Source organism: Sus scrofa, chromosome 3, assembly GCF_054392235.1.
Source record: "Sus scrofa isolate SSC_HxYL_T2T_F1_AM1 chromosome 3, Sscrofa_HxYL_maternal_Yorkshire_Landrace_v2.0, whole genome shotgun sequence".
Lineage (NCBI taxonomy): Eukaryota > Metazoa > Chordata > Mammalia > Artiodactyla > Suidae > Sus > Sus scrofa.
The window spans coordinates 93083967-93097399 of NC_139385.1; the positions used below are offsets into that span (position 1 = coordinate 93083967).

Consider the following 13433-nt stretch of genomic DNA (forward strand, 5'->3'; position numbering starts at 1 on the left):
TTTAGTTAAATTACTGTTAAAAACAGGGATGGTTGTTTATAACCTTTTTCTGTAAGGTCTTTACAAGTCATTAAGGAAAGTACACTCAGACTCCTTTAAAAAATTTTTTGTTTTGCGGTTTTCAAATAATTGAATTACAATTTCAATAACTTCTTACGTTGTGAATAGTGCATTTTGATGCAAGCCCAGTAAAGAAAGAAAAAGATAATTACCCTACAGCTCTCCTTTTCTTTTAATTTCTTCCCCTTCGACTTAGAGAATCAGTACACACAACAGGACAAAACAGTGTCATGAAACAAGTTTAAACGGTATCACATTTTTGAATGATGTAGGTTTTACAATACTCTATGTGAGTGGCTAATTCTTTTCTTTCTTTTGAAATAATTATTACATTCATGCCATATATCATAAAGTTTGGTTAAACTGCCGGAAGCCTGGGGTGTTTTTTGTTTGTTTGTTTTATACCTATAACGCTGGCCATTCTTTAACTTTCATACAAAATCTTTCTGATGATAAATTAACCAAATATTTTCTGTCATCTTTGCACTTTAAATCTAACATGCTTTGAATTTATGAATTTACAAGATTATCTGGAAGTCTGGGGTCACTGAAGTAGATGAAGAGAAAGTTGAAATATTTTAAACTACATTTGTATTCTCACATGAAAACCACAGACAAACTGAAATCAAATGTCATGTGAACCACCCCAATTTCCTTTTCAGCCTACAGCAGCAGCTATGGGTTTGTTCTGCTCAACCCTTTAAAAAAAAGTCCTTTATGCTCTCTACTTCCTCTTCTCTTCTAGTCATCAGCCCTCCGAGGGTCACTGAACCAGGCAGTTGGGAGGATGTGGGTCAAGCATAAACAAGTCTCCCTCTTCAGCCTCCCGGCACCGTGTTAACGCACTTTTAGGCTTCTGAGACTTTGCTCTCGCTGCTCCCTCTGGCGGGAAAGCGCCCCCCGGCCCCCCACCCCGAACCTTGCCCAGACTCCAATAAAAGTCCCACTCGAATTCAGTCTACTTGATTTGCTTGCCTCAGGTTACAAGCCGACCTAAACCATGGCGGGATCTGAGGGGCCCTCCCTCATCCTTGAAGCAGTTTCTTGGTAAACTCGGTTCCCCAAAGAAAGAGATTCACATTAAGTATTAACTATAAATAAATATTTGCTAGTTTATAAGTGATAGAAAGTTCTTTTCATGCTTCATCATATTTTAAAGCACGGAGATGATAAAACAAAACAAAATAAAAAACCGTCTTTCCCCCTTCTTTCCAAAAAGGAAAACAAAACTCGACTTCTGTTTTACAAGTTAGTAGGCACTTCACAGTAAAAATGATCCACTTGGTTGAAGCAACTTTTCCACCTACTACCTATTAAAATACCACTGGTAATTTTTAAAGCCTCACCGCATTTTGCCCAGCTGTCAGCAACAACAGCAATCACCTCTCAGCAACTGATGAGATTAAACTAAAAAGAGCTCTCCTGAGGTCGGAAGGATCCTCCTTCCTGTTCTAAAACGTAAAACCTCCAATTCAATAATAAATCAATTTTTAAATATGAGGATTTCGTCTTCCTTCATTCAGATTCTTCTAACTTCCCTAATCCAAGACCCAAGTCTTTGGGAAGTTCTAAGGTTCCGACGACTACAACGGCATCAAATTACAGAGCTTGACTTTGATTTCACACACAAACCCCGAACTCTGTCACTTTTTCAAAAGCTTGACAGTTTGCCAGCGTCGAGTTTAAAGACACAAAGAGCCACAACCAAAACTGACCCCCCGAAACTCTGAGCAGCAAGACCCTCGGACCCGCTCCTGCCCTCCCGCTGTTAGAGGTAGCCCGCGCGGGAACACACTCACCCGAGGCCATGGCTCTGCTCACCGCGCCGCCCTGCTCCGAGCGTCCGAACCGGAGGCCGCCGCAGTCAGTCAGTCCGGCGGCCGAGGGACCTCTGCCAGCGGGATCCCCAATCCCCTTGACCACCCCCGGGACCTCCTCCTCCTTCCCGCCCTCCTCTGGGTTTGCGGCTCACACCTTCCCACCCGCTTAATTCTCGCGCTCGGGTCACCCGGCGTCGCCAGTCCAGGCTGCGGGAGCCAGGGGCAGGGGGCGGAGCGCAGCAGCAGCAGCAGCAGCGGCAGCCCAGCTCTGGCCGGCCCGAGAGGCAGGCTGCCCGGCGGGAGGGGAATTTCCCCTAGCTGACGTAGGCCCCCTACACCGCCGCCTTCCCCCGGGAGGGGGCGGGACGCCTTGAGACTCGCGCGCGTGCGTCGGCGCTGGGCTGCCCCGTGCCCCGCCCCCTCCCCGGAGCCCCCAAGGGCTTGGGATCCAGTTTGGGAAGCGGGAACGGGGGACCTTCGGGAGCGCAGGGAACGCTGGGACCCGGGAGGTGACTTCCCCCAGCGTGCGAAAGCTGTTGGCTCCTGAGAAATCCCCCTCCTCCAGGATGTTCTTGGGCGCTTGGCTTAAAGTTCAGGAGCAGGTGGGAGGGTGCGGTGACGTCAGGAGGGCCGACCGCCGGCAAGCACTTAGGGGTGGGCCGGGCGCGAAGTGGGGCCGGCCCTCCCGGGCTTGGGGGGGGTTTTCGATGGGTGGTTCCCCTTCTTGCACACGCAAATCTCCGCCCCCGCGCGGGCTGGCGGCACAGCGCCGATGTACCCGAGCGCCCTCGAAGGGAAGTGCGGAAGCCGCGGTAGCCGGTGCGCGGTCGTAATTCATATATTTGCATACGGAGACCCCCGATCTTCTTCCTTTGCCTGTCTAAATTGCGAGGGCTCTGTTAACGTACTTTACAAACTAAAACTTTTTAAGCTCTTAGGGTCCGCAATGTGAGTTCGTTGCCTGATGTTCATTGTGCTCAAGATTAATGTGGACACTGCCTTGGGACTGGACAGAAATAGCCCGAGGAAAGAGGGAATGTAACGTTTAGTATACTAAAGGAATCTAAGTTTACTTTGTTTCCTTACTGTGTAAAGGACCTAAGTGTCAGTTTAGTTGCCTCGTTTGTAATGTATTATTATCCTAATTTGATAGGTGAGGCAATCAGGGTTCAGAGACGTAACTTGTCCTTATTTTAGAATGCTAGTAAAAAGAAAAGCACAATTTAAATTCAGGGTTGTCTGACTCCAAAGCTCCAGGCTCTTTCCACTATCCTTTGCTGCCTAAAATAAATATGGAGGAGTAATGGAAAATAGTCTGCCATACAGGTGCCAAAACTGGGGGATCCGGTTGGGGAAATAATTAAAATCTCCTGCCACTCCCAAAATATCCTCTTCACGAAATAAAGTAGAAAAGAATGAAAGTTTTATTATTGAATAAACATTAAACCATACTGTGATGCGTTAAGACGATTGCAAAGACAAAAAAGAAATCTCACTTTATATAATCAGACAGGTACAATCAATTACAAACTTGTCTTTATCCCAAGGAAAAATAATAGGAAGTTACATCTTGGAGCTAAAAGCCAGGGTTTAAACTTCTACAGAAACAGGGAGATGGGGCAACATCCTCCTTGATGTTCACATTTCCAAGAGATAGCTCCAAGGCCCCAAGAAAGATCTTAAAGGGGCACAAAGCTATAAGAGGCTTGTTTAGCTTGCTTGCTTGCTTTTTTAGGGTCCCACTCACAGCATGTGGAAGTTTCCAGGCTAGGGGTCAAATTGGAGCTGCAGCTGCCAGCCTACTCCGCAGCTGCTCAAGGTACCAGATCCTTAACCCACTGAGGGAGGCCAGGGATCAAACCTGAGTCTCATGGATACTAGTCTGATTCATTATCGCTGAGCCACAAAGGGACAAAGGGAACTCCTTGTTTAGCTTTTCGAAAGTTGTACACACATCTTAGAGAGAAAGGCTGTAGCCAATTAAAAAAAGAGAAATCATTTACAGTTTCTGCTTTGCTAAATGAGAAAGTAGGGGTAATGTTCTCTGTTCTTTTTGGCACCAGGCACATTTTTTAGTTTATTTTTTTCAGGTTTTTTTTACCCATACAGTTTCAAATGTCAAAGCTATATGAATGAACTGAACACAAATGCTTAAAAATCCATTATGAGGATGAGAAACAAATAGGAATGGACAATATTTTGCATATATTTGTTTATATTTCACCTCCAGAAACTGATTTGGTTTAGGTGCTTCTTAACTTAATAGAAGATAATAAAATTTGCTTACAAAGAGTTCTGAGCCAAACAATCTGTTCTAGTTGAAGGACCCCACACTAGTCCTAAAACTACCCCAATCTATGAAGTCACAAGCTGGATCTTATGAGATTTAGTAACACTACAGAATTTTGAATTAGTTTGATTTTTTCAAAGTCTATCACTTATTTAAACCTCCTTACTAATAGGATGACATATTTGTATTTATCTCAAGGGCTATTTTTATTTGTCACACAAATAGGCTATGGATTTATATTATCTCACCTTTTTTAAAGCTTTTAAAAACTACCTTTACTATTTTTAAAACTAGCTGAACCCTTTTTTCAAAGATCTGGTCCACATCTGAAAAGTGAATATATTTTACTTGTGCAGGATAAACTTACTAGGAAAAAAGGAAGAATGCAAGACAAGATGATGGATGGACTAAAAACAACAACAAATGTGAGTAGTGGTTTTTATTTTTTTTAGGACTTATGCTGCAAAAAAAAGTTTATTATTGTAAAGATGACTGGCAGCTAGTTGTTAGGGATTATACTGAGTAGCACATGGTATTCTTCCTCAAGGGTTTGCAGTTCATTCAGTCCAACAAATAGCTACTCTGTTGCAGGTGCTCTTTAGATTGCAGCACAGACAGTAACAAGACAGTCAACTATTGCTCAAAAAACAAACAAACAAACAAAAATCTCTGCCTTAATGCAGATCTTTCTTACAGGAAAGACATCAAGGGTGTTAGCAAATAAGATCATTTACTCTTGTTGGCGTTCCCGTCATGGCTCAGAGGTTAACAACTAGCATCCCAACTAGCATCCATGAGATTCAAACCTTGGGCTTGCTCAATGGGTTAAGGATCTGGTGTTGCCATGAGGTGTGGTGTAGGTCGCAGAAGTGGATCAGATCCCGAGTTGTGGCTGTGGGTGGTGTAGGCTGGCAGCTACAGTTCCGATTCTGAGAACTTCCATATGCCAAGGGTGTGGCCCTAAAAAGACCAAAAAAAAAATCATTTACTCTTATTAAAATATTTTGTTTCTTTATTGCTGTAAAAAAAAAAAAGGATAATGAGATAGAATGGGGCTGAGGGAGAGGGGTGCTCTGAAGAGGAGTCCTGAGAGGTAAGAGACATCCAGAGAATGATTTGGGGAGAGAACATTCCACTTGGAGGAACACCAAGCACCATGTCCTTGAGATGGAAAGATCTTATTTGAGGGATGGAAAGGCCAGTAGGACTATATCAAACTGAATGAGGTTGAAGAGATAAGCAGAGGCCAGATCACGTAGAGCTTTGTCGTCATGGTGAGGGGGATGGATTTTATTCCAGTTGCACACTGGAAGCTATGGGAGAGTCTTAAGCATGTCTTAAGATTTATAATTACATTCCAGATTTTTTTTTTTTCTAACTGATGTGTTAAACTGTTAGGGGCACTCTCCACTAAGGAGGGGCAAGAGTGAGGGCAGAGCAGCGAGAGGCTGTGGCAGTCACCTAAGGGAGAAGCAAATGTGGCTTGAACCAGTGTTTTAACAGAGAAGATGGTGAGAAAAGGTCATGCTCTATAAAATTTGGGTGACAGAGCTAGCTGATGGATTGGAAGCAGGTGGGAGGGGGAAAAAAGGAATCTGGGATAACTCACAGTTTTGGTCCCAGCAACCAGGTGAAAAAGAAGGCTGGTGAGAGAAAGGTCTGAGACGGAAAACCAGGAGTTGTTTTTTATATATATTAAGTTACAGATGCCTGTTAGACATCTGAGTAGGTAGGGTAAATATACAGAACTAAGCTAAGGGGAGAGGTCAAAGGTAGAAATAAAGATGCGTCATACAGCATTTCATTAAAAAAAAAATACAGATAGAGAGAAAAAAAAAAAAAAAAAAGAGCCCTAGAAAGCTCGTAGAAAAGTATCTGTCAGTGAAACAGGAGGAAAACCAAGAGACTGTGGTGTACCAGAGAGTGTTTCAAAAAAGACTGGAAGTTGTCAGCTGTGTTAAGTGATGCTGAGAGACTGCAAAAGATGAGAAAGAAATGACCTTGCCTATGGCAAGATGAAGGTCATTAATGACCTTGATAAAAGCCTTGCCAGTGGAATAATGGGAACAAAAGCTGAACTGGAGGATGTTGAGAAGACAACGATAAAAACGAGTATGGACAATTCTTTGAAGACTTAAAGGAAACAGTTAATGGGTAAATAGCTGGAGTAGGATGTGGAGTTTTTTAGGCTAAGGGCTGTCCCTGCAACCTCATTCTCAACAGGTTAACTCAGTTAAAGTTTATTTATCACTTAAGTCACAGTCCAGTATGAGTTATCTTTCTTCCAAAAGTAATCCAGGGACCTAGAAGCCTTCTATCTTATAGCACCAACATGTGACCTTCAAAGTCACCTTGGAAAAGGAAAGAGAGTAGAAGATCATAAATGGGAGATTTTTATGCACCAGACTTGAAAGTAGAATACATTTCTTCTGCTTACAATCTATTTTTCATGTGGCCTCCACAAGGGGGCTGAGAAATATAATTTGAGAAATGTAGTTTAGTTACATGCCCTGGAAGTAGAGAAGAAATTGGGTATGAGTAAGCACTAGCAGTCTCTGGTACTGAAGTTTTGTTTTGTTTATAGAGGGTGAGATTAAGGTATGTTTTTCAAAGATGAGACTGACACCCTAATGAAGGAGAAATTGGTGATGATAGAGAGGAAGGGAGTAATGAGTAAAGGAGAAAGGATGAAATCTAGAGCAATGTTTATAGGGTTGGCCATAGATTGGAATGGGGACATTTCCTCTGTGGTAACAAGAAGGAAGGCAGAACCTGGTAGACCTGATAGTATAGAGATGAGGTAGTCAGTCAAATTGCCTTTTTTTTTTTTTTTAAGTGAAATATGACGTATGAGGTACTGTTCAGCTGAGAGTGGAAGGCAATGAGAAAGAGTAGCTGAAGATGTTGTCTGTGAAACTGGAACTTTAGAAGATGTGTCTGGCTATACTGAATGACCATTTGAAATTTGTGGTCATAAATATGTCAGGCCATATATGGTTTTTAGCCCATTGATATCCCCTAAACATAGTGGTTTTTAATCCAGGGGTTATCAGTAGTTTTATTTATGAAAAAGAAGACAAAGAATTAGGAAAAATTAGGTCTGAATGGGAATAAGAGGAAGGGATGCCAGATACCTTTCAGCTCACCCATGGGTGATAGCCCCCACTCGCATGATTTTACCTGTGGTCTCAGGACCATTTATCCAGCCCGGATCTATCCTTGGGCTTCAGACCTATATATCTAGTTGTTTGCTAGACACGTCTACTGGGAGACCCTTAGAGATCCCAAACTCAACCAACACACCATCTTCTCTTCCAAGTTTACTCTTACCTCATATTCCTTGTACCACCATCTACCCAGACACAAGTTGGGAGCTATCTTTGACTCTCTCTCTAACCATCCTGCACCTAACCCACACCATCCAGACATCAAGTCCTGCTGATTTTCCAACCCAATGTGAATCCATTTCTTTTCCATCTTAACTGCCATTGTCCTTGTTCGAATCTTCATCACATCTCACCTGAACTTCTGGAATGGACTTCTAACTATTACGCCTGTCTATACTTTTGTCCCCTTTGAAAGCCATTCAAACCTATTCAAACCCCATTGCTGCCTGAGTCCTTTTTTTTCCTTTTCTTTCTTTCTTTCTTTCTTTCTTTCTTTCTTTCTTTCTTTCTTTCTTTCTTTCTTTCTTTCTTTCTTTCTTTCTTTCTTTCGGGCTCCACTTGCAGCATATGAAGTTCCTAGGCTAGGGGGTCGAATTGGAGCTGCAGCTACTGGCCACAGCCACAGCCACAACAACATAGGATCCATGCCATGTCTGTGACTTACACCACAGCTCACGGCAATGCCAGATCCTTAACTCACTAAGTGGGGCCAGGGATCTAACCCACATCCTCATGGATACTGGTCAGATTCATTACTGCTGCACCACAACGGGAATTCCATTCACTTCTGTGATTTAAAGCCCTCCATTTGTCTTAGATACAAACTCTTAGACATGGCTGACAAATTCCTCCATAATCTGGCCTCTGACCCTTTCCTCATCCTTATCTTCTGTACTCCGTGCCTTGCACTTTACACTTCCTCAACCTGCTTTGTAGCTTCTCATATTCCATAATCCATGCTGTTTCTTGTCATCCTGCCCTTGTTCATGCTTTTCCCTTTGTCTGAAATGCTTCTGCCCACAGACATGCCATGTTCATGGATTGACTCAATGTTGTTTAAATGTCAGTTCTCCCCAAGTTAATCTGTAGATTTAATGGATTCTAATTGAAACCCCAGCATATTTTTTTGTGGGAATCGACAAGGTGATTTTTAAATGTATGTAGAAATACCAAAGTCCTAGAATAGCCAAGCCAACATTGAAGAATAAAGCTGGAGAATAGACATTACTATATATCTCAATTTATCATAAAACTACAGAAATTAAGAGTGTGATATTAGCACTTTTTTTTTTTTGGCTTTTTAGGGCCGCACATGCAGCATATGGAGGTTCCCAGGCTAGGGGTCAAATTGGAGCTACAGCTGCTGGCCTACACCACAGCCACAGCAATGAAAGATCCGAGCCATGTTTGTGACCTACACACAGCTCATGGCAACACCAGATCCTTAACCCACTGAGTGAGGCCAGAGATCAAACCCCCAACCTCATGGTTCCTAGTTGGATTTGCTTCTACTGTGCCACAACGGGAACTCCTGCTGTTAGCATAAATTTAGACAAATATAACAAAGCGCTGGATAAGAAAATACAGAAAGAGTCCCCTTTGTGGCTCAGTGGGTTAAGAACTCAACAGAGTATCAGTGAGGATGTAGGTTCCATCCCTGGCCTCTCTCGGGTTAAGTATCTGGCATTGCTGTGAACTGTGGCATAGGTCACAGATGCAATTTGGATCTGGCATTGCTATGGCTGTGTCATAGACCTCAACTGCAGTTCTGAAGCAGCCCCTAGCTTGGGAACTTCCATATGCTGTAGATGCAGCCCTTAAAAAAAAAAAAAAAAAAGCCAAATCCAGAAGCAGACCAATACATATACAGTCATGTGTTGCAACAGTCCTCACTGCAGTTTTGTTAACTGGTGCTGGTACAAATTTGTTGTCTATATGGAAAAAAATGAAATCTGACCTCAAACTTATACCATACCTAAAATATTATTTTAAATGGACCATAGACCTACATGTGAAAAGTAAAATAATAAAACTTCTAGAAGAAAGCATAAAGGAATACCTTTATAACCTTAGGATAGAGAAAGACTTGTTGAACATTACGCAAAAAGTACTAACTAGCAAAGAAAAGATAAATAAATCAGACTTAACTAAAAAAAAAAAAATGCCTCTAAGATAATGAAAAGGCAAGCCACATACTGAAAATGCTTGCAATACATGCATCTGATAAAGAGCTCTGTGGTGTCCATGAAGGTACTCAGTTCAGAGTTCCCTTCTAGAGAGGCTCCACCTCAGCTTTCCAGCCAAGGACACACATTTCATTGGAAGCTCCTGGCCAGTTAGAGGCACAGTGGTGGTACAAAGGCTTGCTGTCTCTGGCCAGCACAGGACTTCCCTATGGGCAGCCTTGCTGTCAGAGCTCCCCATGGGGCTTGCTGAGACTTTCTCAGAGATGTACCCCAATATAATTCTGTTCCCATCCACTTCTTCTTCCTTCCACCTTTCTTTTCAGTGTCATACTGCACCTGATCTCTCCCTATCTAGTCCTTCTTTCTCTCCTCTTTGTCTTTCATGGGTGTTACCACCTCTCCCTCGCCCGCCCCAGTAAATCTCTTGCATTGCTCTTTTCATGTTGGCATCTGCTTCCCAGAGCATATGCTCATATCCATTTTACAAATCAATTAGGAAAAAAAGAGCCCCATTTTTTCAAGTTGGGCAAAAAACTCAAACAGGCACTTTATGAAGGGGAATCGCCAGTTGACATATAAGTGTATAAAAAACATCACTAGTCATCAGGGAAATGTGTATAAAAAACACCATGAAATATTGCTATACTTCATCAGAATAACTAAAAAGGACAATATCAGGTGTGTGAGGATATGGAACAAATGGAATTCTCTTAAATTTTTTTGTGGGGATGTAAATTGGTACAACAATCTTGGAAAACTGCCAGTATTTACTAAACTTAAAATATAAATACCCAATGATCTAGCAGTACTATTCTTGGGTATATTCCAAACAGAAATAAGTGCTTGTATCTACTAAAAGACAGACAGGAATATTTAAGGCCCCTTTATTTGTATTACCCAACAATAGGAAAACAAATACTCATCATCAGAATGAGTAAATAAAAGGCAGCATATTCATAACATCGGTCTCTCCCTAATTATGAAAAAGAACATACTATTGCCATACAACAATATGAGTGAGTCTTACAAACACAACTGAAAAAAATCATAGAGTAGGTACAAATCCATCTATGTCATGTTCAAAAACAGATAACACTAATTATTGTGTTGGAAGGCAACACATTGGATACCTTTAAGGGTGGAAATTGAGAAGAAGTGGCCCTGAGGGACCCTTTTAGCTTGCTCGAAATGTTCCATATCTCGATCTGGGTGGTGAATGACAGGCTCTCTCCTTGACCAAACTCTCCTCGGGTTCCTCCGTGCCCTCTTCTCAACTCAGCCTCACCCTTGGCCTGTAACACTGAAGACTCTCGGCACAGGTGACTTTGCCAACCCTCTCCTGCTAACAGACTTGAATAAATGCAAGCCACGTTTCTAATAGCTTAAGGTCACATCCCTAGGATAACAGCCTTGGCCCCCTTAGGTCTTCCTTGAGAAAACTCAAGGTCACCAAAAGAATTACTCTTTATTCCAGCCAGCACCCAAAGACAGGGCCCCTGTCTCCCGGTCTCTGTGAGAGGGTAGGAGCCAGTTAACAAATCTGGATGGCCTAAGTACGCTGGCCAGCTCCCCTTCCCCCTTTTGTAAATGTCCTCTTTTCTGACACTGCTCATTCCCCTTCTTATCCCCTCCTTCTCCATTGAAAGTGCCCAGTTGCTGCTGCACAAATGAAAGGTGAGGTCAGTTTACCCTGGGCTATCTTCCTTATTTCATTAGTTACTGAGTAGAATCTGACTTTATCACTCCAGTTAGTATCTGGCTTTGTTTATTTTTGACATGGGTTACACAGATTGACAAGTTAATTGAGCTATGTAAGAATATAAAGATTTGTGGAGTTCCCATCGTGGCTCAGTGGAAACGAATCTGACTAGTATCCATGAGGACGCAGGTTCATATCCCTGCCCTCGCTCAGTGGGTTAGGGATCCAGCATTGTGGTGAGCTGTGGTGTAGGTCACAGATGTGGCTCAGATCTGGCATTGCTATGGCTGTGGCTGTGGCTGTGGCGTAGACCAGCAGCTCTGATTCGACCCCTAACCAGGGAATCTTCATATGCTGTGCATGCAGCCCTAAGAAGAAAAAAAAATAAAAAGTAAAAATAAAAAAATAAAGATTTGTCCAGGGCCTAGCAGGACAAGTGCTCTCTGATGGCCTATCGGGTTAAGTGCTCACATGCTCTGGTTGCTGCTGTGTGAGGCAGGTTTGGTTCCTGGTCCAGGAATTTCCACATACTGGCAAAAAAGAAAAAAAATACAAAAAGAAAGAAAGAAAAAAGGAAAAACAAACAAACAAACAAAAAAAAAACCCAAGAGAGAACCTGAAATACACATTGCAACTCTCATTAAAAAAAAAGAAAGAAAGAAAAATAATTTGTCCACTTTATGTATACCTCAATTTTTTTTCAGTATTTGAAAAGATTTTTGTATCTTTTCCCTAGTGGGGCCATAAAACCACCACAGCCCTACCTTAAGGCCTTGCTCACCCCCTCACGCCTCTCCACATCTTAACACACAGTTCTTCTCTTGGTTCATTCCTCCTCATCCTTTAAGACTTGGCTCACAGGAAGCCTTTACAGATTCCCCTGGCCAGATAAGCTGTTTCTTTTCTGTAGTGTAATAACTAGTATATTACCTATCAGTCTGTTTACTATACTGAATTACAATTATGTGCTTATGGGCCTGGCTCTCTTACTAAAATATAAAATCTTTGAAAGCAGAGACTCTTATTCCAGGTGGCTGGCCCATAAAGGATGGTTTTGTTGAATGAATCATCATGTCTAGAGATCAGTAACTTTGTTTCTCAGGCCTGGTTGGGTTTTGAATGTCCTGTCAGTGTCTGGTCTTCAGTGTGTGGTATATCATACACCTTGCATTTCAATAGCTCTTCTGAGTCCACAATTTATTTTGTTCTAAAACATTGTTGTAATTATAATTATTCAGTTTGATGACATGTATCTTCTTTATTCTTTCAACAAGATTTAAGATGTCGAGGCATGCTGTTTAGCATCAAGTGGAATGATTCTCTGCCTCACCAGATCAATGTCCACTTCTTTTTTTTTTTTCTTTTTTTTCTTTTTAGGGCTGTACTTGCGGCATATGGAGGTTCCCAGGCTAGGGGTCAAATTGTAGCTGTAGCTGCCAGCCTACGCCACAGCCACAGCAACTTGGGATCTGAGCTGCATCTGTGAACTATGACCTGTGACCTCCCACAGCTCATGGCAGTGCTGGATCCTTAACTCACTGAGCGAGGCCAAAGACCGAACCGACATCCTCACGGATCCTAGTCAGGTTCATTAACTGCTGAGCCATGACAGGAACTCCTGTCCAGTGTTTTATAACAGATATTTATAACATCCCCTTTACTATCCTGAGGTGAAAGTCATATATATAATCTACTTTTTAAAAAAATTTGGCCATGTCCATGACTTGTAGAAGTTCCCAGGCCAGAAACTGCTGCTGCTATGGTGTGGGTTTGACGGGGTCAAACTAATGCCACAGCAGCGACTTGAGTCACTGCAGTGACAACACCAGATCCTTAACCTACTGTGCTCCCTAATGTACCTTATATGTATGTTTTCAAACAAAAATAATGTCATAATAGAAATATCAAGAAGAAATAAAAAGAAAGCCATTTATAAAAATTGATATTGCCTTTGATATATAAATGCTTGGACATGACTACATTAGAAAACAAAATGTAGTGTTGGTTTTTTTTTTCTTTGTCTTTTTGCCTTTTCTTGGACCACTCCTGTGGCATATGGAGGTTCCCAGGCTAGGGGTCCAATTGGAGCTGTAGCCACCAGCTTACGCCAGAGCCACAGCAATGTGGGATCTGAGCCACGTCTGCGACCTACACCACAGCTCACGGCAACGCCGGATCCTTAACCCACTGAGTGAGGCCAGGGATTGAACC

The 13433-nt window shown here is 42.3% G+C and overlaps 2 protein-coding genes across 3 annotated transcripts in view; one reads left to right on the forward strand and one right to left on the reverse strand.

Moving 5' to 3' along the window:
* Window positions 1–2252, reverse strand: part of REL (REL proto-oncogene, NF-kB subunit) — a 38654-nt gene extending 36402 nt beyond the window's left edge. For both annotated transcript variants that reach the window (XM_013996137.3, XM_005662527.4), the window contains exon 1: window positions 1860–2252. In XM_013996137.3, coding sequence (XP_013851591.1) covers window positions 1860–1869 — 10 coding nt within the window. In that variant the 5' untranslated portion in view covers window positions 1870–2252. The remainder of the gene's footprint in view (window positions 1–1859) is intronic.
* The window catches only part of LOC146404778 (uncharacterized), a 128477-nt gene continuing 116911 nt past the window's right edge, over window positions 1868–13433 (forward strand). Inside the window, exons 1-3 of the mRNA XM_085020123.1 lie at window positions 1868–2019; window positions 2311–2482; window positions 4527–4595. Of these exons, the coding sequence (XP_084876249.1) occupies window positions 1868–2019; window positions 2311–2482; window positions 4527–4595 (393 nt within the window). The remainder of the gene's footprint in view (window positions 2020–2310; window positions 2483–4526; window positions 4596–13433) is intronic.